The sequence below is a fragment of the Protopterus annectens genome, chromosome 8.part0 (assembly GCF_019279795.1).
Source record: "Protopterus annectens isolate FY-2018-M chromosome 8.part0, PAN1.0, whole genome shotgun sequence".
In the NCBI taxonomy this organism is placed as follows: domain Eukaryota; kingdom Metazoa; phylum Chordata; order Ceratodontiformes; family Protopteridae; genus Protopterus; species Protopterus annectens.
In genome coordinates, this window is record NC_056741.1 from 1193408528 (window position 1) to 1193434337 (window position 25810).

Genomic DNA, 25810 nt, shown 5'->3' on the forward strand with positions numbered 1-25810 from the left:
GTTGTTGCATGGGATCAAAAGTTTAATGCACAAGAGTGTTTTGGAATTTCTGGTGGTAAAAACATCTGTTCTTAGAAGATATTGACACACATGACAGCTATCATATTCCCTACTACCTTTAAGGATGCCAGTGTTCTGGTTTACTTGTCTAGGGTCACATGCTGTTTTGTGTTTGTTAAATTACTGAGATAAGTTTTTTCTTCTTCTAAATCTGAATTAACAAGTTAAATCCAGGAATTTGGAGAGAGTTCTGTCTTGTAACAAAATGAGCCAATGTTTTTTATCAGGTTTCCAAACAAAGTGGTGTTAGATTCTTAAGCAGTAGTTAGTCTAATCAAATCTGTGTTCCTTTCACTACATTTAGCTGAATACTTTAATAGTTGTGTATGATCCATCTGCTCCATTACTGTCTTAGTTCACAATAAGTAAAAACCCAGCTTAAAACCACCGGGAAGGTGCCAAATAGAAACTAAATAATACAGCAAAGTGCCAAAACACTCAAAATTAGCCACTCAAGTAAATATAAGTTTAGCACTTTCATCCGTTTAATTACGAACTTCTTCAGAACAAGATGACAAAAAGAACAAAGTACATGGATTTATACAAACGTCAAGTAAACATTCTTCCAATAGATTTAAAACATCAGTAAGAAAATTAATAATCAAAATCAAAACATCTAATGAGGTGTAGAGAAGAAAACTAGATGGTGGATTACACCAGCCTATTTTTTAACATACATTTAATATTAGTTCGCAATAATTTTGAATGAAAATATTCCCCGTATTTAAACACATGCTAAAAAACATTACAGACAAGATAAAACAATTGTTAGCAAAATATCAACACTCTTCAAGCATAGCATAAAATAATGGATAAACGGTCTATAACACACGTTTGCCTGATGGTGAGAAGTGAGTCTGTTTAGAATTGTATTTCAGCATCTGAAGCTAGAGATTCTCTAGCTAGTCAATGGATTGCTATTTATCAGTGACAGAATCTTGTGGCGAAATATCATTCTAACTGAATCCATTCTGTCATGGATAAACTCATAAAACAGAATGCATTTTAAAAAGAATGAGCAAGAAACTGGTATTTTTTGTGAGATCACGGAGTACCAGAGATTTTTCCCCTTTTCTTCAGTATTGTGTGGTCTTAAAGTTGGTATTTTTAAGTTAGTGAAGTTGTGGGGGAATAAGTCCCACACAGGGGGAGTGCAGTGGGGCCTTGACCCCTTGTAAAATTGTTTTTATGTTTTCTGTTGTTTTTAGTGATTTTTTTTTTTCGATTTTTTTTTTTCTGGTGGGATTGTGTTCAGGTAATGTGTGTTTTAGCAATGCATCATGTACCATATTTGTATGTGTGTGGCTATAGTTACAGCCTTGCAGGAGAAACACACAAAAGAATGCTGAGGCTACCTCAGGTCATATAACGAGTATCTTATATTAAGTATACGTTTTCTTGTTTTCTCCATAGATGGATAGAACTGTAGCTATGCCCTCATTAGCAGGAAAATACAGCACATCATACACTAACAGTTAATCATCTTACTGCTATGCTGTAGGCCTTGGGTTTGCTTCCATAGTTGCTTCCTTACCACACCTTTGTGGCTCCAAGTCAGTTTAAAAATACAGCCAAACTCTTTAACTTGCATTAGTAAAACACTCAAGCATTGTTAAAATGTTTATATGTTTATTCATTGTTAACATCGCTAGAAAAATGTAATTTGTTGAAAAGATCAAAAGGCATGAGTTGTCTGTCAATCAGTTTCTTAACCAGGAGGCTGTATGCACAATAGCTTCCTGTATATTTCATTATCCATGCATTTGAAAAAAAATGGCTGTTGTCCTTTAAGTTGCTAACTTCAATGTAGACCATGATAAAACAATTGCCATGCAACATTTCCTTTCTACAAAATCCATGATATTGTTGGCGTGTGAATATAAGAATTCAGTATCAAGCATGTGGATATTTGCCTGTTGGTGAGAATTGAGTCTAGTCTGTATTGTTTCTTTGAATTTGAAGCCAGATGTTCTCCAATCGGGCAATGAATTGCTCTTTATTTTCTATAGAAGCTCCTTGCCTGAAACATAAAGAAGATAGCAACAAAACCTGTTAGATTTGTCATAACTAAAAGTAAATCCTTAAAGCGTGCCTGTCAGAAAGTCTGCTACTTCTGTCACTCTATTCTTCAACTATTCAGTTTTCTAAAATTAGTGCAGAAATACGCAGTAGCTGCCAAAAGTGCAATTACGAGAAAATGGAAATCAAAATCTAAACCAACTCTATACGTGAAGTAGTGAATATTGTAACAAAGACAAAAGAACAGGCAGTGGGATGCTTAGAAAGGGTAGGAGTAAATTACATAGAAAATAAATTGAATTGTAGGAACAATACATGCTGAAAATATTTTGGAGGAGGAATGAGGTTTAAGAGAATGCAGGAATTTAATAATGTACATGATGTTTAGATCATACATCACACATATTGTTATGTATCCTATAATGTTTGTAAATATGAACTTGTTAATATGGTTTGATTACTTTTATATAAATGTAAGTTTGCCTGTGTCACAATCGATAATTCAGTAAAGATGTTTATAGAAAGATATAATAGTAAAAAGAAATGATAATTGAACAAATACATTAATTTGCCTATAGGCAAAGCTTTTATCCACATTAACTGTATTTAAAGTTGTCTATTATGTCTTAAGAAGAATTTGGTGTACCAAATTATTCACAAGAAACAATGCTCAGTAACTGATAATCACAGTCTTACAAGAATACTGAAGATGTCTTTTACATGGCACTGTTTAATACATGCATACACACACCTCTCTCTCTCTCTCACACGATATATAGGTTCATAGGTTCATAGGTTGGTACTAGGCTATTGGCCCTAGACCCTATACAAGCCTAGCCATAACAGTTCCCCGGCTATTTCTTCCCAGAATATTTACTTCCCTGGTCCCCTGTCTAGCAGGGCGACTGATGTGATCCCCAGGTTGAATTTCCTATCTCCCATCCAATCGTCAAGGTTCCTTTTGAAGAGGGCCAAAGAGGCACTCTGCTTGACATGTATGGCAGTCTATTCCAGAGTATGGGGAGTCTCTGGGACAGAAACCTATCTCTCCAGCTTGTTTTGTTCATTGTGGTGACCAGGTTTAGATCCCTGAACCATGTGGCTCTGAGGGACTGGAATTTCTTTAAGTGTAGTATGTCCAACAGCTCTGGGTTTGACATGGCCTTGCATGTTAAGCAGAGATCGCCTCTGAGTAGATGATATGTAACAGAGTATAGCTGGAGTTTTTTTAGATGGTCAGCATAGGGCATCTGCTTTAGGCCTGTGATTCTTTTAGTGAGGTATTTCTGCGCCCTTTCCAACTGTTGCAGATGTCTTGTGAGGTACATACCAAATGGGGTGTTGTACTCTATAATGGGTCTAATGAGGGATGAGTACAGTGGGATAATGATCTCCTTTTTTCTAGATGAAAAGCCCTTAGTGATGAGATGTGCCACACAGAAGGATTTCCTGACTGTTGTGGCAATGTAGTTATCAAAGGCGAGACCACTGTCCACCTTTGTCCCTAACATCCCTTATCACACTTTCGGTGTTTAGTGTACTGTCACTTATGTGGTAATTCATGGGTGCATGTTTTTTCCCAATGGGGATAACTATACATTTCTTGGCACTGAGCTTGAGCTCATGGCTCTGGCACCAAGCATCTGTCTCTGTAAGGTCCTTCTGTAGAATATCCACATCATTTGGGGATTAGATAATGGCTCCCAGTTTTCAATCATCTGTGAACTTTGTTAGCCAGAGTCCCTTAGTGTTGGCCTGTACTTTGGAGAAGTAGATGCCAAACAAGAGCGGTCCCAGGACTGAACCCTGTGGTACTCCACTTGTCACTTGTCTGGAGCTGGATTTGGAGTCGTCTACTTTTACAGTGTGGGTTCTGTCAGTAAGCCAGTTGGCAGCCCATCGAGTGACATACAGATTAATGCCCATCTTAGTAAGTTTATCCATGATTCCAGAATGGGGAATGGTGTCAAAGGCCTTGGCGAGGTCCAGATAGGCTGTGTGGACTGCCTTACCCTCATCCATGGCTCTGGAACTGATTCAAAGAAGTCAATCAGGTTGAGGAGACAAGATCGCCCCTTCACGAAACCAAACTGGGTGGGGTCCAGCGTTTGAAGTTTGTCAATGTCTTTGTTTATAAGTTCCATGATAATGCGTTCCATGGCTTTTTGGATCAAGCTCGTCAGACTGATGGGACAATAGTTCCCAGGAACCTAGGTGGATCCCCCCTTGTGGAGTGGGATAACTGTAGCTGTGCACCACTCATTGGGCACAAAGCCTGAGGTGAGGCTATGATTAAACATGACACTTAGGTGAGGTGCCCATTCATTTTGTAGTTCATGTAGTACACAGCCCGGCATGTCATCTGGTCCCATGGATGCTGTATTCTTAGCTTTAGAGAGTGCATTTTTTTACCTGTGTGGCCATGACTACTGGAATTTGGCAATCTTTTGGTATTGAGATGGGCCTTTTAGGGGGTGAGAGGGGGGGTGAAGTTGGCACTGAATCGATCTGCCAGGATATTGTCAATATACTTGGGATCAGTATATTTAATGCCATTCTGTTGTAGCTCAGAGCAGATCTGAGCATTGCCATTCAGATTCTTGACATAACTATAGAATGCCTTGTGGCTGTCCTTAGAGTCTTTGTCAATTTTATTTTCGTAGCTAGCTTCGGAGGATTTTATGAGGGATCTCAGCTTCTTACTGAGGCTGGTAAGGGATTTTTTTCTGTCCTGGGATTTTTCTCTTTTCTGCAACAGTTTCTTCCTTCTGTTGTATAGTTTGTTTATGGCAGGGGACCACCAGATTGGCTTCCTTTTTTTGGAGGAGAGCATCTTGGTTCTATTTGGAATGGCACGATTTATGCACAAGTGGATATGCTCATACAGTGCCTTAGTGTAGGATTCAGCAGTTGAACTTTCAGCTCCCGTCTGCATGGGTGTCATGAAGTTTGTCACTTCTGACTTGAGTAGCATGAAGTTGGCTTTGGAGAAGTTTTTTATGGATGTTTCCCTACTGGGGGGTGGGGTGGGATGCGAACATCAAGGGTGATTAGCTTATGGTTAGACCTGACCAACGAGGGGGTGACCACTGGTGTGGAGTATCAAGCTCCCATGTTGGTAATGACCAGGTCAGGGATACTTGAGCCCCTGGTGGCACTATGGATTAGTTGATCCAGGGAGTTGGAATTTATGAATTCCAAGAACCGTTGGGCAAAGGTGTTTATATCCGAGTAGTTAATTAATGGCAGGGTAGTTGAAATCACCCAATATTAGTCTGTTTGGTTGTATCTTAATATTTTCCAGTATGTTTAGAAAGGTGTAGTGAGAATCTTGGGGCATGGTGGGGATCTGTAGTAAGCTACAATTTGGATTGCAGTCTTACCTAGTGTTAGTTGCACCTGTAGTATTTCAGATGCATTGTATTGAGCAACTAGCCTGGAGGTGTGAATATCCTTGGTGAATATGGACACTCCACCACCTTTAGTGTTTCGGTCCTGGTTTGGTGGCAAAAAAGTGTGGTAAGAATTGTAGCCTGGTATTGCAGGGGTGCTCTCTGGAGCCTTGAACCAGGTCTCAGTTACTGCACAGATATCGATGTTCTCCATATTTAGAAGTGCCTTGAGAGAGTGCATTTTGAGGTTTAGACTTCTAGCACTGAGTAGCATTACCTTCAGATTTTGCATGCTTTTATCTGTTAGGTTGGTGGTTTTGTCATTTGAGCCTTGCCTAAAAATGGCACTATAGGGGTGGCAAGAGCCTTAGCCAGTAACCTGAATCCCAAGGACAGCAGGTACAGACCATCTCTGACAAAGCATCGTGGTCTGTTGATCATCTCATCCCAGGCAGACAAATACTGGATCCCCTTTGAATGACACCAGAAGCTTAGCCAATTGTCGAAGTCAATCATTTTGTCCTTATACTGTGGTTTCATTCTGAGCAAAGGCAGGATGCTACTCAGGGCTAGGGTCATACCTGCCTGGGCCACATGACCTGAGAGCTCTTCCATGTCTCTTTTCATGTAGTCCAGGGAGGTACGTCTCAAGTCATTCCCTCCAACATGGACAATGACAGAGTCATATTTGTACTTGCTATGGAGTGACTTGAGTGCATGCATTATATGGTGGATCCTGGCTCCCGACAGGCAGCTGACAGTAATTTTCTCCTTGCTCAGCCTGTTGAGTGGGACATCAGTGTGCCTGACTATGGAGTCACCTATGAGTAAAGTATTGGGTACATTGTCTAGCCTTAGGGTCTGTTGTTGGGTGGCACACTGGTGTTTTGAGCTGTGTGTCACTTTGGCTGTGACTGGTATTTGTTTCAACTTCCTAGTTTTCCTCATACTCATAAGTCATAATTTCTCTCTCTCTCTCTTTCTGTATGTGTGTGTGTGTGTGTGAGTGTGTGTGTATGTGTCCACTTTGTAAATTCGAAATACTGAAATCTCAAATTTCAGTATTTTAAACTTACAAAGTCGTATTTCCGAAACCGGCAGAAGCGCAAAAATTCAAAATACCGAAGCACGGATATTTTGAATTGCTGCTTCCGTTGGTATGGTATGTGGATGTTTAGGTTTAATTTTGGTAAGTTTGTGTGTGTAAGTATGTTGGTTAGGAGTTTAGTGTGTGTAAGTGTGTATTGTGACTGTTATGTGTGTGTTTGAGGGACTGTAAGATGTGTGTGTGAGTTTCGTTTGTGTTTCTGTTTGTGCGATTTCGGAGTTAGAATATATAAGTAGGGGAGGTGTGGGGGGGTGAAGGAGGGTTTGCCCCCCTGCTTATATGTAGTTTAGATGAGTTTGCTTGATTGTGGGGGGAGTTATGTGTATGTTTATGTGTGTACTGTATGTGTAGCGTAATTACTTGATTTTGAATTTCGCAGTTGTGTGTTTTCGAATTTGTGAGTTGTGGTTGGGTTATTGGCTTTGTGGTTTCGAAATACTGAATTACAAAGTGGACCCATATAGATATATATATATATATATATATATATATATATATATATATATATTTTTTTTTTTTTTTTTTTTTTTGAGACCCATATATATATATATATATATATATATATATATATATATATATATGGATTCCATACACTAGATCGAATTTTCACTAATTCGAAATAGTGCATGGAATGCTCACTGCAGTGAAAGTACACTTAATCGAAAGTGCACTTACGCGAAGTTCAGTACAATGAACCGGTGTTGTACTGAACTTCTGTGCAGTACTCACGGACCTTAGGGTTAGGGCACGGGGTCATAGTAAGGGGATGACCCATGCCCTAACCCTAAGGTCCATGATGACTGCAGCGCAATGAAGGACATAACAATGCCTTTCACTGTGGTGCAATAGTCACGAACCTTAGGGTTAGGGCATGGGTTAGGGTAAGGGGATAGCTTTACTAACTATCCCCTTACCCTAAACCATGCCTAACCCTAAGGTCTGTGACTATCGCACCATAGTGGAGGACATAGCTTGTTTTTTATGTCCTCCACTGTGCTGCGGTGCTTTCGGTGAAGTGCACTTACGAGAAAGTTCACTTTCGTTAAAGTGAACTTTTGCAGAAGTGAGGCTTCCTATTACAAGTTTGAAGTAGTGAACTTTCGTACTTGTAATAGGAATCCATACATATATATATATATATATATATATATATATATATATATATATATATATACATACACACACACACACACACACACACACACCCCACACACACACACACACACACTACACTCACACACACAAATATATACATGTGCAACAACAGGACAAAGATATTCACAAAATTATAAACAGTATCTAGAGTAACTGTACAGACTAGAACTATTAGATCTACTCTGCATTTTGTGGCTTGGTGACTATTGTTTTCAGAAACTATTTGTGTTGTGAAAGCATGTTACTGAAATATCATTTCTAATTATTTATAGTGACTGCTGTTGCCAAGACTGACCTTCTGCTATTGACAGTTTCTGAAGCTGATGCCACTTAGACCTTTGTGATGGCATGATGATCTAAGGCTATGGTTGTTCCATTTTTTCTACAGTGTCTGAAGACAAATATAGTCTTTGTCAACCTGTGGTTAAAATGCTACCAGCAACCTCATCTATGAACACCTACACAAGGCATTTTATTAATGCTTATGAAGGAAACATTGTTACCTTCGTATGCATGTTACTGTTTTGTTATCACTGTTGAAACTGTTGGGAATTTTGTAACATTGTGAAGGGTCTGCAACTTGGTAGGTTCTGAGCCATGTTGTGACATTGTTAATTCCTAAAATGAACTGTACATACATATTTTGTTCCAATGTATTCCTGCTGTCTTCCTGTTATTACTTTGACATTCAATTCATTGTGTTAAGTACTTAAAGTACTGTTTGCAGCATTAATGATCATGTTGCTGGTGTTTTCAGTTTTTATATTATTCAGAAGAAAAAAACATCTTTCTGTTATTTAATTCTTTGTTATAGTTTTGCTTATGGCAATTTAATGTCCACATTATTATTATTTATTATAGTTTATTATAATATGCATTTTATTAAATTTGAAGTCCACATCATCAAAGTATTATACATATTTACCTACATTAATAAGTGTTGTATTCACTTTGTCCATGACATTAAGAGATGATACTGCAGGCACATTACATAAATTAGAACTGAATCAAATTGTTGCATTAACAGTGCTAACACTATCAGACAATAAACAACAGATGAAATATTTACTGCTATGACTGCAAACACAATTCATAACAATGCAGAAATAAAGACATAAATAGTTTACAAATAAACTAAAAATATTAAGTGGGTTTCTTAAAACTATTTGCAACAATAAAGCATCATTCCATTATGCAGTATTACCAATGATTGATTAAGGGTACCTTGAGCAGTTTTCATGCCATGTGTAGTTTTCAGGCCATGGGCCCAACCTCCCTACAAACTTCTTTGGGGGGGTTACCATGCATAAATGCACATTTTTTATCATACACCAATGTCTATACCCATCCATTACAGTCACTTGAATATGTATGCCTCAAATGTTCAGTTGAGATATAAACAACCACAGTATGGTATCCCAACCTGCTTTACACATATGCATGCTAGTTTTGCAAAGCCAATCTATTGACTGTTTAACTGACAGTGACAGCAGGGTAAGCCATTCTCATCTACAGACAGCCTACAAACTCAACAACCATAACCTCATTGTTGACTGTGTACACCTCAGCTGAATGATTGTGGTAAAAAGTAATATGTATTTCACGTATGTTTAACACAAACACATAGTAGAACAATGGTTTCAATGTATTTTACATAAATACTCACTAATTATACAAAGTCAGACAGTTTAAATTGATCAAATGACAATATGGCAAATTATTTCATTCACAGACATATATCCGCAGTGGTGCAGTGGTAGCATTGTTGCCTCACAACAAGAGGCTCTCCCATTCGATTCTCGTCTGGAGTGCGGGGAGTGCCTTCTGTGTGGAGTCTGCATGTCCTCCCCGTGGGTCGAGTGGCATTCCGAAAGACATGTGTAAATGGCGTGCCTTCGTTGAAGGTTGGGCGTCAAGCTGGCAACTCGGCACCATGAAAATCTACTGCCAATCATTAGTGGACTAGAGTTCCGCTGTGGCGACCCCTAACCGGGAAAAGCCGAAAGACAACAACAACTTTCATTCACAGACACCTCTTCTAAACCACCCAGAAGTTGTAACCACTTTGCTGTCTGCCCCTCATTTTATTGTGGTAAAAAGTATTGCCTCTCAGCCTCTCACATCACATTCAGGGCAAGTCCAATAATAATGACAGACAAAGGCCCAGAATCACTGGGCAGATTTTTACTCTTATATACTTAAAATTGCCAACATACAAGGTTTTGCATTAGGATGCATTTTCTGAAGAATATAAAGTCAGCAACTCAAATATTTGTCATTATTTAGTGTCTCCAATCCCCAGCAGTTTGCAAACAAAAACATATTTTATGGCAAAAAGGTGAAAGTCAGACAAATCTGGGGCATTCAACAAACTCAGATTCCATTGAGAACTATGTGATTTCAACTTTGCTTCACATAAACGGTAGACAGACCATGTGTATTTTAAACTTTTTTCACACACTTGCACATTAGTTCTAAAAAGCCAGATGGTTAACTGAGCAAACAATGAGAAAATAGGTTATGTTCATCAACAAACAGCTCCCATCCATCAGCCATAGCTACTTGTTATGTATACCTCATCTAACTTCTTAACCTCTTAGCAAAATAAACATAGACAAAACCAAACATAAATAAAGGCAGAGGCCCCAAATCAGAGACAGATTTTACATATTGCTCTTATATACTCTGAAAGTTATTACAGTAACAGTTTTAACACTAGCATGTAATTTCTGAAGCTGTAAAGTCTGAAACTTAAATGTTTGTCATTATTTAATGACTTCAGTTCTCACTGATTTGCCAGAAAACCCAAACATTTTATGAGAAGCAGATCAAATTGAAGCAAAGTCAGAGATATTCTGCAAAATTAATGACAGTTTTGACTTGTTTTCACACAAACATAACCCATACAAGTACACACCGGTCCCGTAAATACAGACTACAACCTGAACAAAGGACATGTGGGTAAAGTGTTCTCCTCCATAGCCAGCTTCCATTCCCATTCACTAATTGCAGTCCTCAGTGGTTTGCCAGAAAGACACAAATTTTGAGAGATGGACCAAAATATAAGGAAAATTCAGGGACATTCTGCAGAATCAGGAGCGGTTTCAACTTGATTTCACAAAACAGTGCCCAGAGAATAACTATTCTAATTTAATTCATGCTAGTATACACTAGTCCTGTAAAAACAAAATGTAAGATATGCAAATTACAAGCAGTAAAGTTGCTTTCATCTACTGCCAGCCCACTCCCAATTTAGTGACTGTAGTCCACAGTGATTTCCAACAAATCCACAATTTTATGTAACACAAACCAAAAATTATGAGGCAGAAATCAGGATAATTCTGCAAAATCAGGAACAGTTTTAACCTAGTTTCACATAAACAGCCCAGGGGGTACATACTCAAACTTATTTCGTACAAAAGCACATTAGTCTCATAAAGCCAGAACGTAAGCTGGAAAGCAAAAAGTCCAAAAATATTAGGCAAAGGCAAATACATTCTGTAAAATGAGGGACAGTTTCACAGTTATTTTATACAAGGATAGGTCAGGGATAACTATTCACATAAATGCATACTAGCCCTTAATGTCAGACTTTAAGCAGAGCAAATGAAGAGGACAAATTGCTGTCATCCACAGCATAGCATCGCTAACCCCTCACTCTAGTTGTCTACCAACTTATCAAAAAAATCAATGATTCCAATTTATTTCACACAAATGCATAGTAGACCTTAATGCCAAACTTCAAACATAGCAAATGAAGGGGACAAGTTGATTAAGCTGCAGCCCAGCATGCTTCCCCCACAAAAAACAGAATAAATATTTAAATTAATTTCACAAAAATGCATACTAACCTTTAATGCTGGATCTTAAACTGAACAACTAAAGAGAAGTTGCTTTTACTCACAGGACAGCTACCCACCCAAAGAAAATGATAGTATAAATATCTCATTCTGGCTCAGACTTTAAAATGAGCAAATAAAGAGGTCAAGTTACTTTCATCCACAGCACAACTATCCCACCTGGTTGTCTGCCTGCATATTAAAAAAGGTAAATATTCCAGTTTACTTAACACAAGTGCACAGTAGTCTTTAATGCTAAACTTTAAACTGAGCAAATGAAGAGGGCAACTTGCTTTCATCCATAACAGAGTAACCCTCCCCCCCCCAACAAAAAAATGAAAAATCAGGCTTAAAAAACATACTAACCTCTGGTTAGTGCAACCTACTCTTGTGGTTCAAACAGGTAATCCACAAATTCAAAACAAAACACTGCGGAGGCTAGGAATACAAACGACACTTTAATGGAAAAAAAACAGTAACGTGAAGTGCTTTTCATCTGGTAGATTCACCAGACTTCATCAGACAACCATTTAAAAATAAATTTACAATTTAAAATTCATAAACCGGTTTGTTAACTTGCTGCACCCAATCACAAAGCAATGAAATCACTAGGTGTTAAATATCTTAAAAGTACATGCTTTAGTTTCCCACACAATTAAAATTACAATCAAGGAATGTTCAGTTGACAGACAAATAAATACTAAATAGTTCCTCACTTGTTGCCTCGTTTCCCATCCTACCTAAAATATGAATTAAATAAATAAATAAACAAAAAAAATTGTACAAATCGTTCCCAAAATACTAATACCTAATGTTAAAAATAGTGAAAAAAATAATTGCAACAAGTGAAACTACAGCGACAACTTAGCATAGTCACAAAACATCATTAAAAACTGTACTTAAATAACTTGTCATGTTTCACTCTGTATACAAAAATACTGCACATATAAAAAGGACAAAAGGCTCTGTTCTAAGGTTACCCTCTATCTAGTGAGACTTCTCAGCTTCAGCATACTTGAAATAGACAGGTTTATTATTACTTTACAACTTGAGAGACACGAGGTACTGTGGTAACTGCTTCTCGACTACAGTAGTTGACCAGGACTTAACGAGGTTGTGTCCATTCCAGTAAATGTTTGATAGAAAATTTCTATCCACCTTAGACTGTTATCAAAATAATAGGTGAGATTAAGGAATTTAGTTGTACTATTAATGAACTTTATAAAAGCCTCAATAGACTCTTGGGGACCATTCCAAATAACAAAAAGATCATCAAGCTATCTTACATACAATCAGATGGAGCAAATATATTTCCTCTCCCATTCAGGCATAACTAGGTTACAAACAGTACCAATCACAACGCCTATATTTTTGTAGTTCTCCCCCTCAAAATATATAAAACTGTTGTCCAGGACAACTTCTAAACATTCTATAATGACTTTAATCTCACAGCTAGTTATGAAGTCAAATTCCAAAAATGCTTTATGAACACCCTGAGGGATATACGTAAAAAAGATCAATTACATCAGTGATAAGGAACCTAACATTATCCTGACCTTCCAAGGAAATCCCAGTAATCTTTGCTCATATGCTTTACACTGTTGAAAACTGCCTTTAACAATCTGGCAACATACACTACAAGCAGGTGTGTTTTAGACCTCTGTGCAGCTATGATGGGTCAAAGGGGGGGGGGGTGAATGTTTTTATGTACTTTGGGTATTTGGATAACCTCATACAGATTTTTCAAAAAATTATAGATGAAAGCATTAATAATCTCCAGTGACAGCCAGTCCTCAAGCTGTATGTCAATTTTCCTAAAACTTATATTAATTTTGTACCTAGAAGCTTCCAAGTAAATATTTTCATCCCATACAATATAAAACACAACACTAGTATAATCAATAGACTCAGGCATCACAACCTCTCCAACCTTGTCTGGTTTCATAGCCCTAAGTGATTTATCACTCATCAATCTCTTCAGCAAACATAATTCATCCTGCTGCAAATTATGATGTTTATGCACTCTACCTTTATCTTTAATTTTATTTAATTCAGAAGTACATGCTGCCACAAAGGCTTGCACCATTAGATGCAGGGGAGGGTTGAAAGCACTTTCCTTTTTACATAATCCATTTGTGCTGCTTTCCCATGATCCATGATCTTTAAAATGGAGGGTAGGGTTGATTTTCCTAGCTGTATGACAGAGTCAACAACATCAAAATCCTTACTGGCTACAAATATAAAACCTTTTTGGAATAGGGAAAAGTTCAGCTGTAATGCCTAAACAACTATAGTTAAAAATCTTAAAGCCTTTCTATGAAACCATGATACCTTGATGTTCTCCTATCAAGTCTCTGCTCAGAATACATTTGTTTGCTTGAGTAAGGGTGAGTAACATTCGTTTGCATGAGTAAGGGTGAGTAACATTCATTTGCATGAGTAAGGGTAAGTAACGCCCTCCCCTTCCCTTCCTTTTCCCCTCCCCCTTCCTTACTGGTACCAGTACTGCAGTGCCCTTTTTGTTCTTTGAGGCTGATAGGGAGGAGGGGTATAAGCATTCCTTTCTCCCGCAGATCCCTGTTGGTTTGCCAGTCTCTTAGATTTGTGCAGAGGGGGTTTGTCTAAAGGGTTTATTTTGTTGGTACCTTCCTGCCCATTAGAATGTGAACAAGGGTCTAGTACTTCAAAAACATTGTCCATATGATTCCCCTCATCATTATCAGGATACCAAGCAGTATAATTGTTGTTGATATAACCACATGCAATTGATTCTTCATGACAATATTTCAGTATTGGGTAAGCTATTTTACTCAGGTACTGTTTTTTTGTTTCAGGCTAATTTCTTGTTCTTCCTATTTTTCACCATCTCACAATGCCTATCTGCCTTACTAAAGGCCTGATGGTATAAATCAGATGATATTTTTTTATTTCAACTCATTGACTTCAACCATTAAATATTTAATTTTACTTTGGTTGAACTTAATTATGCCTGTCAAATAAATCAGCTAGCTCCCAATAAAACAACAAATTAGATTCAGCACTGCTGGGAAATTTAAAACATCATAATCCTTTTAATACAATTTTAGAGTTGAGGCATTCAGTCAAATAAGCATTCTCACTTTGTAAACTTCATCATTTGACAATTCTTTTTTCACATGTCTGTATTGCATTACTCAAAGATATAAAATCCAGCACATTCATAGTATTATTCTTGACAGTTACATGTACAAATGTACTCGTTTTTCCCAACCAACCTGACAAATTGAAAGTCACACTGGAACTATCGCCGGCCCCAATTCCACTATGATTTATAGTACCCTTAAAGCTGTTTCTTAAAGACAGGGAAATAGCAGTGCCTTGCTTACTTCTGCTTGGTTTATGCTGGAAAATATCAGTGAAATTATCCATTAATCCGCCATTATCAGTCCATGCAGTATGGCAGCTGTTACAACCCAGTTCTCCTGAGCTGTTGCATGAGACATCAATATCTTCTTTATATCCCTTTTTTGATTGGTACAAGTTTATATAAGGCAATGGATCATGTAACAAATTAGTACTGATGACGTCCTGTATGTTGAAAGAGGATAAAAGCTCTCAACTCGTCTGTAAACCTATTTGTGAATTTCATATTAAAATCATCTGTATTTTACTTATTTATGCCGACTGGTCCTCTAAGGCAGCGCTCCTCATTTTTTGCATTTGGGCCATATCTACCCTCATCAATCACTCCAGTGTTTATCTTAGAAATAAGCCATTACCCTTGTAATATGGTGTGGTTTTTATTATCATTCCATACTATTTGCTCTCTGACATGATCAACCCTCTTCTGCACTCCCAGTTTACTTTATCTGCCAACAGACCTGCTAAGAGGAATATTTTTTGATGCAGAGCATGTATGTTTAAGTCAAGAGGAAATGTTGCTTTAACACCAGTTGTGCACCATATTTTATAGTGAATACCATAATATTGTTGTCCGGCATTACAATATCTCCTCTCCTAGAGACCTGTAGATCCATCATTTTGTTGGTGTAAGTGGTTGTATTAGGACAGTTTATTTTGACTCCCAGCATTTCCTTAGACCACTGTCTAGCTTTATACAATACTACTCCCAATACATGCAAGGAAGGGCAGAGACATTTAACAAAACTCAAGTACAAAAAGAATGCCATCTCCAAAGTTAAATCAGCTACTGTATTAGGAGTAATACAAACACACTACAGATTGATATGCCTAGGTTATTTGTCTAATATTGGACTTGAGTGAGTTAAATAATACTGACTATGGTTATAATAAATAAATATTGCAATTACTTGGAATATATGTACATAAGTATATATTGCACAAATAAATAAAAATTGACTTATTATGTGTCCAGACCCCTAGGACTAGCACCCAAGTTCAGAAGTCTAATCACTGTAGGGTAGAAACTGCTACTGAATCTTGTAGTCCTGCAGCAGATGCTGCCATACCTCCTGCCCTATGCCAGATGCTTAAACAGTCCATATGCAGGATACATGCTACCCTGCATTATTTTGGTGGCTTTTTGGATGAACCCTCACCACTCTTTGTGCCTTCCTTTTCTTAACTGTGCAGCTTCCAAACCACACTGTGAAGTTGCAGGTGAAGATGCTCTCTATTACACCTCTATAGAAGGTGGAGAGAATATGAGGAGGAAGCTTAGCTTTTTACGGCCTTCTTAAAAAGTGGAGGCATTGGTGCGCTTTCTTGACCAGTTGGCTGGTGTTTCCTGACCACAAAAGATCCCCTGATATGTGTACACCCAGGAATTTCGTACTCTTAGCGCTCTCCACACTCTCACCATTGATCCGGAGCACTGGGTGGTTTGTTCTTTTCCTGAAGTTGGTGATAATCTCTTTGGTCTTGCTTAACTTCAGGTCAAGGTTGTTCCCCTCGCACCAACTGATCAGAGATGTCACCACCTCTCTGTATGCCCTTTCATCCTCCTTTGTGATGAGTCCCACAACTGTGGTGTCATCAGCAAACTTGATGATATGATTGGACTTGTGCTTAGCATAGCAGTCATGGGTCAGGATCATGAATAACAGTGAGCTAAGAAAACATCCCTGTTGAACCCCAGTGTAATCGTGATGCACTTTGATTTGTTCTTACCTGAACACACCCTCTGTGGTCTTTCAATCAGGAAGTCCGGGATCCATTTACAAAGAAGTTTACTGACTCCTAAATGTGCCAGTTTTTCTGTCAGCTGCATTGGTACCACCGTATTGAATGCAGAGCTGACGTCTATGAACAGCATCCTCACATAGTTGTCTTTGCCCTCTAAATTCTCAAGGGAGATATGCAGAGCTACTGATATGGCATCAGCTGTGGATCAGTTAGCTCTGTATGCAAACTGCAGAGGGTCAAAATTAGGTGGCAGGCATGATGAAAGATGCTTTTTGATCAGCCTCTCAAAAGATTTCATAACAGTGGATGTCAGAGCAACTGGTCTGTAGTCCTTAGGGCTGGAGGGAGTGGTTTTCTTAGGTAGTGGGATTATGTTAGTTTCCTTGTAGCATGAGGGAGCTTTTGCCATGGCAAGAGAGCTGTTAAATATGTCCTTGAGCACTGTACACAGTTGATCAACACAGCCTTTTAACACCTTGCCATGTATGTTGTCTGGGCCAGCAGCCTTCCTGAGGTTCAGTCTCCTTAGGTCTCTTCTTACCTCCTCTGTGCTGAGGCTGAGTACTGCATCCTTCTCATCAGTGGATAGCTTTAGTGCCAACCTGTTGTTTCTTTCCTCAAATCTACCAAAGAAGATGTTCAAACTGTCCAGGAATTCAATGCTGTCCTCACACTGTGCTGACCTGATTTTGTAGTCAGTGATTTCCTGTGTGCCTTGCCATAGTCTCCTTGCATCCTTCATGGCTTCAAAGTGGCTTTGTACCTTTCTGCCATACTCCCTCTTAGCCTCCTTTATACCCCTCCTCAGATTACCTCTTGCTACATTTAGGGCTGTTTTGTCCTTAGCCCTGTAAGCTGCGTTTCTCTCCTTCAGAAGCTGATATACCTCAGGGGTGAGCTATGGCTTCTGGTTAGCTCTAATAGTGATATTCTTGGTATTTGTTACCCCATCGACACAGTTTGAAATGTATGCCATCACTACCTCGGTGTATTCATCAATGTTCAGATGCTGATTCACTGTGGCTGCCTCCTTGAACATATCCCAGTTGGTTCTTTCAAAGCAGCCTTGGAGGGCCTCCATAGCCCCCTCGAGCTATGTGTTTTCTTCATATAACTATATAATCAGTCTGAAAAAGGATGTGTAAATAGTTCACTTGTGGCATTTGTGTGTGTGTGTGTGTGTGTGTGTGTGTGTGTGTGTGTGTGTGTGTGTGTGTGTGTGTGTGTGTGTGTGTGCGTGTGTGCGTGTGTGTGTGTGTGTGTGTGTGTGTGTGTGTGTGTGTGTGTGTGTGTGTGTCTGTGTGCAGAAAAGATGGAGCGTATGTTTCTTTACCACCCTGCACTGATGTCCTGGATCATTTTTTAATAAATCAGGAATACCAGCTGAAAACAAAGACAAATGCATCTCACCTTTCCTCCAGGTATTTTGGACAAATGCAAAGATACTGCTTTATAAATCATTCTTTTATTATATATATATATATATATATATATATATATATATATATATATATATATATATATATCAGTAAGTCAAGCTTACCTGTCATAGGACTACCAGTTTTATTTAATCAGCTGTGAGTTTTTCAGTAATGTTTAACTTCCAAAGACAACATGTTTGAAATATAAACAGAAATAAATACTTTAACTTGTCTGTCTTTGATATACCCTATATAAACTGAAAAGAGGTATGTACTTCTAAAAGATTATTTTTCTATACTAAGTCTACAAGAATGAACACTTGGCAAAATTAATTTGGCACTGTTACTACTAAAAATGATTGTTCTTAGTAGATGTCTTACAGTAAAATGCTTAATATAAAATAATTGGAAGGAGACAGAAAAAGAAGCCTTCATAACAGAAAAGTGTAACTAATGGGATGCAAGCAAATAATAAAAATAATCAATAATCAGCTACTGATCAACAGATAATATGAAACCATTTCTTGAAATATAACGTCTTTCCCATTTCTCTAAATAGAAAATAAATTCTCCATTTACCCATGTCAAACATGCTTTGCTTACCTTAATTAATCATATTATGTCATGCCACATTATGTTGTAAACAGTTTAAACAGGATGAAAAATGCTCCTGTAAATATATTTACTGTAAGACGTCATGAACATGCCCCATATGTTCTTTACTCAAAAAGAAAAAGATGTAATTGTTTTATTGCTTCATGCTATTTGCTGGCATGCTTTAATTGCATGAGGCTGAACAAAGTGAATTTTGGGTTCCTTGATCCTTTCTTGTATTGACTGGTTGTTAAGATGTTTTAGATGTCCTTTAAGATGTAACTGTCTTGTTTGAAATGTGTGCTGTATAATACTTTATTCTGGCTGTTTTGTTTCAAACCATTCGTCTAACCTAATCACGTACTACTTGATTATTAAAGACACAAAATAGCAGGGGGATCCCTCTCTATTCCCGCTGCAGAATAAGTGACCGGACCTTGTCTGGGAGTTCATGTATAACAGGAGATGTAACAGATCTGCATTAAAGAATGTAACTAAAATGTGTTTGGTGGGATGACAGTGATATAATAAGAGGGCAATGCTTTGTAACCGGTAAGCTAGTCAACTGCTAAATAATTATGTACAACATTCAAACAGTTTAGAAACATGGCAAAACAGAGGTACAGAATAAAAATAGTGACTTACTTCCATTTTATGCAGTAAGTCACTAGAGATGTAGCATTAAAACATACATTTTATTTTTAAGATATTATCTTAACACAAAGTAGACATTTAACATATGAAAGTCACACTACAAGGAGTCCAGCATAACAGAAAGACAACCAACCTTTCAAGATGCATGTACAGTGATTGTTCTGGCACATGGATTTTCTAGAAAGAATAAATAAAACTGTTATAAGAAAAAATTAAGAAGCATAAATTAGAAATGCTAAATTTACTGTTGCAAATTATTGATGAGTATTTACCATGTATGTGGCAGTTCGACAAGAAGTATTTAGTGGCTGATCCTAGAACAGAAAGAAATGGATGCTGAGACAAACATATTGTAATCAAGTTAGCTATTTATTCATTTTTTTTTTCCTGAGGAGAGGTAGACAAACTGAACTATACATTTAGGTACACGATGTGGTGTAAAATTAGAAAAGCAAGAGGAACATGCAGGATCGTTACATAGCACACCTTCTGTGTAAAAGGTGAGGAAGCACCAGTAATGGCAAATAAGAACACAGTGAGAAGAGGAAGAAAGTGATGAAGTTGACAGCAGAATAGAACTAATAAAATGTTTTATAAATTAAAATGGCCCTAGATTTACAAATACATGTATGAACATGAGTGTGTGTGTGTGTGTGTGTGTGTCTGTATATATCTGTGTGTATGTTTACAAGTGACAAGTAGTGAAGTCACAAGGCACAAAAAAGGTTTCTAATCCATGATATATCACACAAACCAGACTCCACACATTCCTTTTATCCATTCTGATGTATTTTTTAAGTTATATTATGGTTTCCCCTGGACTAGGCTACACAACTGATTGAGTTTTGCTGAGTACAACTTTAGCGACTTTGTACACACTTTTATGAATGATGCATCTCATGATTGGATTTGTAGCCTAGTCATTTTTATAGGGCTGATTTGTGTATTTCAGTGGTAAAATAAGGTGTTAAGATTTGTTCATCTGTAGTTATGTTTTTCAGTAGGCTTATTTTTAGTTAGTATGGATAGCTAAAACAGAATGTTTTGCTATTAATTCAATTTTCAAGATGATTATCTGCAGTCAGTGCTTTCTATTTTTTTAGCGTTTTAATTTTAATATGAATGAATGCCATTTCTAAGGGTATTTATTTATGTAGGTAGTGTTACAGTGTTACATTTAAGGGATTGTGGGAGTAGTGTTTGTGTGTGCGTGCATACGTTTGTCTGTTTGCACTGTGGGAAGATGAGTTGTATTGAATGAGAAATGTAGACATTGTTTTATTTGTTTTAATTATTTCAGTATTTTACTTTTCAGTGTGTGTAAATTCATGGTGTGAAACGTAGACAGACTATATTGCTTTCTATATCTGTATCTGTGTGTTTGTGTGTGAATGTGTAGAATACAAACTTTTACTTTTGTTTTTAACAGGCAGTATAAATATGGGTTTAGGGGAATTTTAGTAGCCCTGATGATGCACCCTGCAAGTAGGTAACCTTGTAATGATTCCGACTGTGCAAAAATATTCGCAGTACATCAATGTATATGTGTATGCATGTATGTCTTTGTGTATATCTATCAAGAGATAGTGTGTGTGTGTGTGTGCGTGTGTGTGTGTGTGTGTGTGTGTGCGCGTGTGTGTGTGTGTGTGTGTGTGTGTGTGTGCATGTATGTGTGTGTGTGTGTGTGTGTGTGTGTGTGTGTGTGTGTATATATACACACACACACACACACACACACACACACACACACACACACACATATATATATATATATATATATATATATATATATATAGGGTTCCTATTAGATGACTGAAGATGCATTCTATCAAATATGTCTTGGTCGAACTTAAAACAACGAAAAGGCAAAAAAAAAACAAAGTGGCTTTTAAGCGAATTCTTTCCCAGGGAAAGAATTTGTTTGGCCGCTTCCATTACTTTGCCGTTTTTGGCACTGTATTGCGATCTCAGAGTTGGCATATTTAAGTAGGGGGGAGTGTGGGGGGGGGGTGAAGCCCCCCACTTTATGTATTATTTCAATTTTTTTTCTTTCTTTTTCTTTTTTTTTTTGAAACAGCGATTTTTGCTGTTCTGAGCTTTCGAGATTGTAAGCTTTCACTTACATGGGGTCAATTATTCATCATTCTCTTTTTTAAGCATTCAATGACGAATACCACATTCACTGACGAAAATCTTTTGCTCGGTGTAGAAAGTGCCCGGATACATCCATCCAACGAACCAAAATCCAGCACTAGAACACTATAAATCCACCCAGATGGGTAAAATAAAAATATCAGGACACACAAGTGAGCCCCATATAGTCTTTAATGGCCGACCAATCTGCCATATCCAACAAACCTAGGTTTCAGCAAAAACAACCACAGAGGTTCCAAACACAGCAGATACGATCTTTGCTTTGTTTTGTTGATTCTTTTATTCTAAAAAGTACCAACAGGTAATTGCTTTCACGGATAACAAATTCCGCTTCATCAGGCCATGTTAAACACAGTGTAACGGATGACTATTTAAATGTTACAGTAGCCAATCAAGTACAAGTCTAAAAAGAAAGGCAAAGGTCAGCATATTTAAATTACATCCTGTAGTGCAAAATAGACTTGCTTAGTGCTGACAATTGAAAGCAGCTCACATCTACAACAATAAACACTATCAAGCTATTACAGCCTTGAAAACACAAATACATATGCATACATGAAAACAAATTATTATACAATTAAGTAGCAGCATTCATTAAATTAGCAAATAATAATAAAATGTCTAAAAAAATCCTGCTGATTCCTTACTATGTTAGCATGGACAATAATGAAAAACAAAGTAGTCGATCTATTGAAAGTCTCAAGACAGAAGTAGTTGAACTGGTGTGGCTACTATATAGTACTAATAAAACTGCCGGATACTGAATGTATAGTTAGCAAAAATAAGGATAGAATTGTGCGTAGACTGTGTGACATGCATATGCTACCAAATGCATACTTGAGAGATATAAAAATAATCATGGCACATCATGATAGAAAATTGCTGTTATCATATTAGCAGCAAGGGCTAACAATGTTTCAAGGCTCTTGCTTTAAGGAAAGGTTTTAATGATACCTTTTTGTTCAAACCCGGGGGTTTGTCAGCTTGTAGCTGAATAATCCATTTCTGTTCTATGGATTCAGTCTTGTTTAATAAATCTCCACCTCGAATATTAGCATGCACTAACTCTAAGGCAAAGAACTTGAACTTATGGCTGGGGCTTGTCTCCTTAACATGCATAGCTAAAGCATTGGATACTTTCACATTTCTAATGTCTCTTAAATGTTCAAGGATCCTATCCTTGAAAGCCCTGTTTGTCTTACCTACATAGTAGGAAAAACAAGTGATGCAGAAACAGAAGTATACCAGATTCTTAGTCTGACAATCCGCATAGAAACTAGTGTTAATATTAAAACCAAGTTGGGTGTGAAGGAAATGACCCCCATTATGTATGCATATACAGGCCATACACCTTCTGCAGGTGTAGGTACCCTTTCTGTCAGATTGAGCATAGCTAGGGGGATTCAATGGTCTATAACAAGTTTGTTTCCTTGTTTTGAGCATGGCAGAAGGCAGCATTGGACTGGAAGATACTGCCTCTTTCTCTACAAGTGCTGTGTCTAACTGATCTGTTTTTAATCATTTTAACGTACTTTTCCAAGAACAAAACAATCCACTGTTGAATGGAACAGTGACTATACCATCTACGAGTGCTATCCCAGACCTGAATAGGTCAGAGACATTTGTTAGAGATTATCGCTCTTTGGAGAATGTCATGTATAAATACAAGCATTTGCAGTGGCAACGCTTTCATCTGTAAGCTTCATTAAATCTACAAATAGCACCAAGAGGGCTCAGGGTTTTAACAATGCCTTCCTATGGCACAACCTACCCTGAACGTTTAAGGCATTGGCAACTGCTTAACTTAGAATGCAGTGCAAGATGCATGCAGCTGCTGATAGACTTTTTCAGGCCTGAAGAGGTGGAGCTATATAAGCAGATAGAAGCAATGCAGAATAACATCTTTGATACATACTCTGTGGCTATTATTGGTGATAAGCTGGATGTTCTCTTTTAGAATATCTCTGCATATGACAAGAGACTTGCAAATGTCAAAGCCAAGAAGATTCAAAGGGATAAATCCGACTTTGCAAATGGCAATGTTTTCTCTTGTTCCAGAGAGAGACCAGTAATTCATTCATTTTCACAACGTGTCATAGGAAGTGGGCGGATGCCTGAGACTGCTTGTACAACTGTGTCAGGACCTGCGCACTTACAACAGCAATCTCACAGTCCCACTGCTACAGGGAGTGCATCAAGTTTGATGTCTGAACTGAGTATTAATAGCAGTACTACAATCAATGTAGTGAATAATACAGATACTATTGTAACTGCCCCTACTAACAATGAAGCTCCTGTTAGACAGAAACAGACACTTACACCTCAGAATAATTCTCTGTGGAATATGAGAGTTTTGGCTGTATCCAATACAGCTAAAGCACCTTTTTAACTGAAGGATCCGCTACCAATACGAGGCAGATCCAGGAATCGGTACACGATTCCCAGGATTCGGCACCTCCAGAGCGAAGAAGATGTATCGAGAAACGGAAAGAGAATGAAGCAGGCCTTGTGATTAATATTTCATCTGCTAAGCTGACTAGAACACAGATCTCTGTTTTAAACAAAGGGCTAACATTTGTTCCAGCCCAAACAGCTGTCTTGACTGATGTTTTATGTGATCTTAAGATGTTTGGTAGAATCATTACCCTTAAAACTATATCTAAAAACAGTACAGGGAATGAAAACATTTTTAAAAAACCAAGCACGTTTGTACCTCCTACTAATCCTACCATAGAGTTGTTCATAGACATATGTCAAAAGCAGTTAAGACAGAAATTTACTGGTAAACAGAATGATTGCTTTTTCGATATGACATATCTTGAAAGGCAGGCCCGATTTGAGTTAAAAAATATGAAGAACATTGAGTTAAGACCAGCCGACAAAGGGGGAGGCATAGTTGTGTTGGATAAGGATATGTATCTATCTGCTATGGTGGAATTATTGGGAGAGACTGACACATACATTTCTTTGTCAGCAGTGGTACTGAAAGGAATCATTGAAAAAGTGGAATTTTTGATCTTTGACCTTTTATTGACTGGTTTAATCTCAGAACCATTGTTTGACTATTTTAAGGTAGAAAATCCCACTTTTCCCATATTATATGGCCTCCCTAAAATACACAAAAGTCTATCAAAACCACCAATGAGACCTATAGTATCCAGTAGAGGCTGGATTACTGAACCTTTTGTCGATTTTTGTAGGAAAGAATTTACACGTGGTTTTAGACAAATGCAAGACCGTATTAAGAGATATGAACAATTTTTTGTCTCAGCTTAGCAATTATACTGATGTTATTGCAGGACTGTGCTTCTTTGTTACCTTCGATATTGCCATTCTTTTTACTGTCATACCAAATAATTGGGGGATAGAGAATGTTAGACAGGTACTGCTCACACATAATACATCCACTGATAAAGTTCATCTTCTCTGTACCCTCTTAGAAATTATTTTGGAGAACAATGCTTTTGTTTTCAATTATGTTTTCTACTTGCAAAACGTTGGCGTGGCTATGGGCACAGCTTGTGCAAATAGCTACGCCAACCTAACGTTGGTTAATTGGGAAAATCAGTACATTCTATCCAATGACAGGTTTGGCACATTGATTAGTTGGTACATGCGCTTTGTGGACGATATTTTTTTTTGCTGTGGCAGGGCCCTGAAGAATCCTTGCTGGAGTTCTTTCAGTATATAAATGGAGTGAACACTTTTTTGAAATTTACCTATAAATATTCCTCTACTCTTGCAGAATTCTTAGATGTACAGATCAGTAGGGATGCCCTATATTCAATGTCTACGAGCGTTTATAGGAAAAGTGTCAGAAGAAATAATATTCTATACAATAATAGCATGCATCCCAATCATCCCAAACTTAATGTGCTTCGGGGGAAAATTTTCCGTATCATGCATCTATATAATTGAGGATGCACAGTTAGAGAAGGCACTCACCCTACTCAAGGAAGAATTCATAAACAGAGGATATAGGAAATAAGTAATTGAAACACAAATACTTGAAGCCTGGAATGAGAGGGAAGGCAGATGTAGACCATATTTTAGTATTAATCATAGCTCTACCTCTGCACAGACTTCTGAACAAATTGTTGATTAGAGTCGGACCCCTATGAATGTTGGCAATAAACTCAGAATGCCTTTGACTTATGCTAGCCACATCGGCATGGTATGTGATACTATTAGTGCCAACTGGGATATTCTTTTAAATATACCTGAACTACAAGGAGCGATTGGTAACAAACCTGATTTTACATTTAGGAA

General features: G+C 37.7%; 1 protein-coding gene across 1 annotated transcript in view; it reads right to left on the reverse strand.

The window, feature by feature from the left end:
• Positions 1-523: 523 nt before the first annotated feature.
• LOC122809296 overlaps positions 524-25810 on the reverse strand; it is a 118924-nt gene continuing 93637 nt past the window's right edge. The window contains exons 5-7 of the mRNA XM_044080679.1: positions 19660-19701; positions 19521-19564; positions 524-2080 (exon numbers count right to left, since the gene is read on the reverse strand). Coding sequence (XP_043936614.1) covers positions 1993-2080; positions 19521-19564; positions 19660-19701 — 174 coding nt within the window. The 3' untranslated portion in view covers positions 524-1992. The remainder of the gene's footprint in view (positions 2081-19520; positions 19565-19659; positions 19702-25810) is intronic.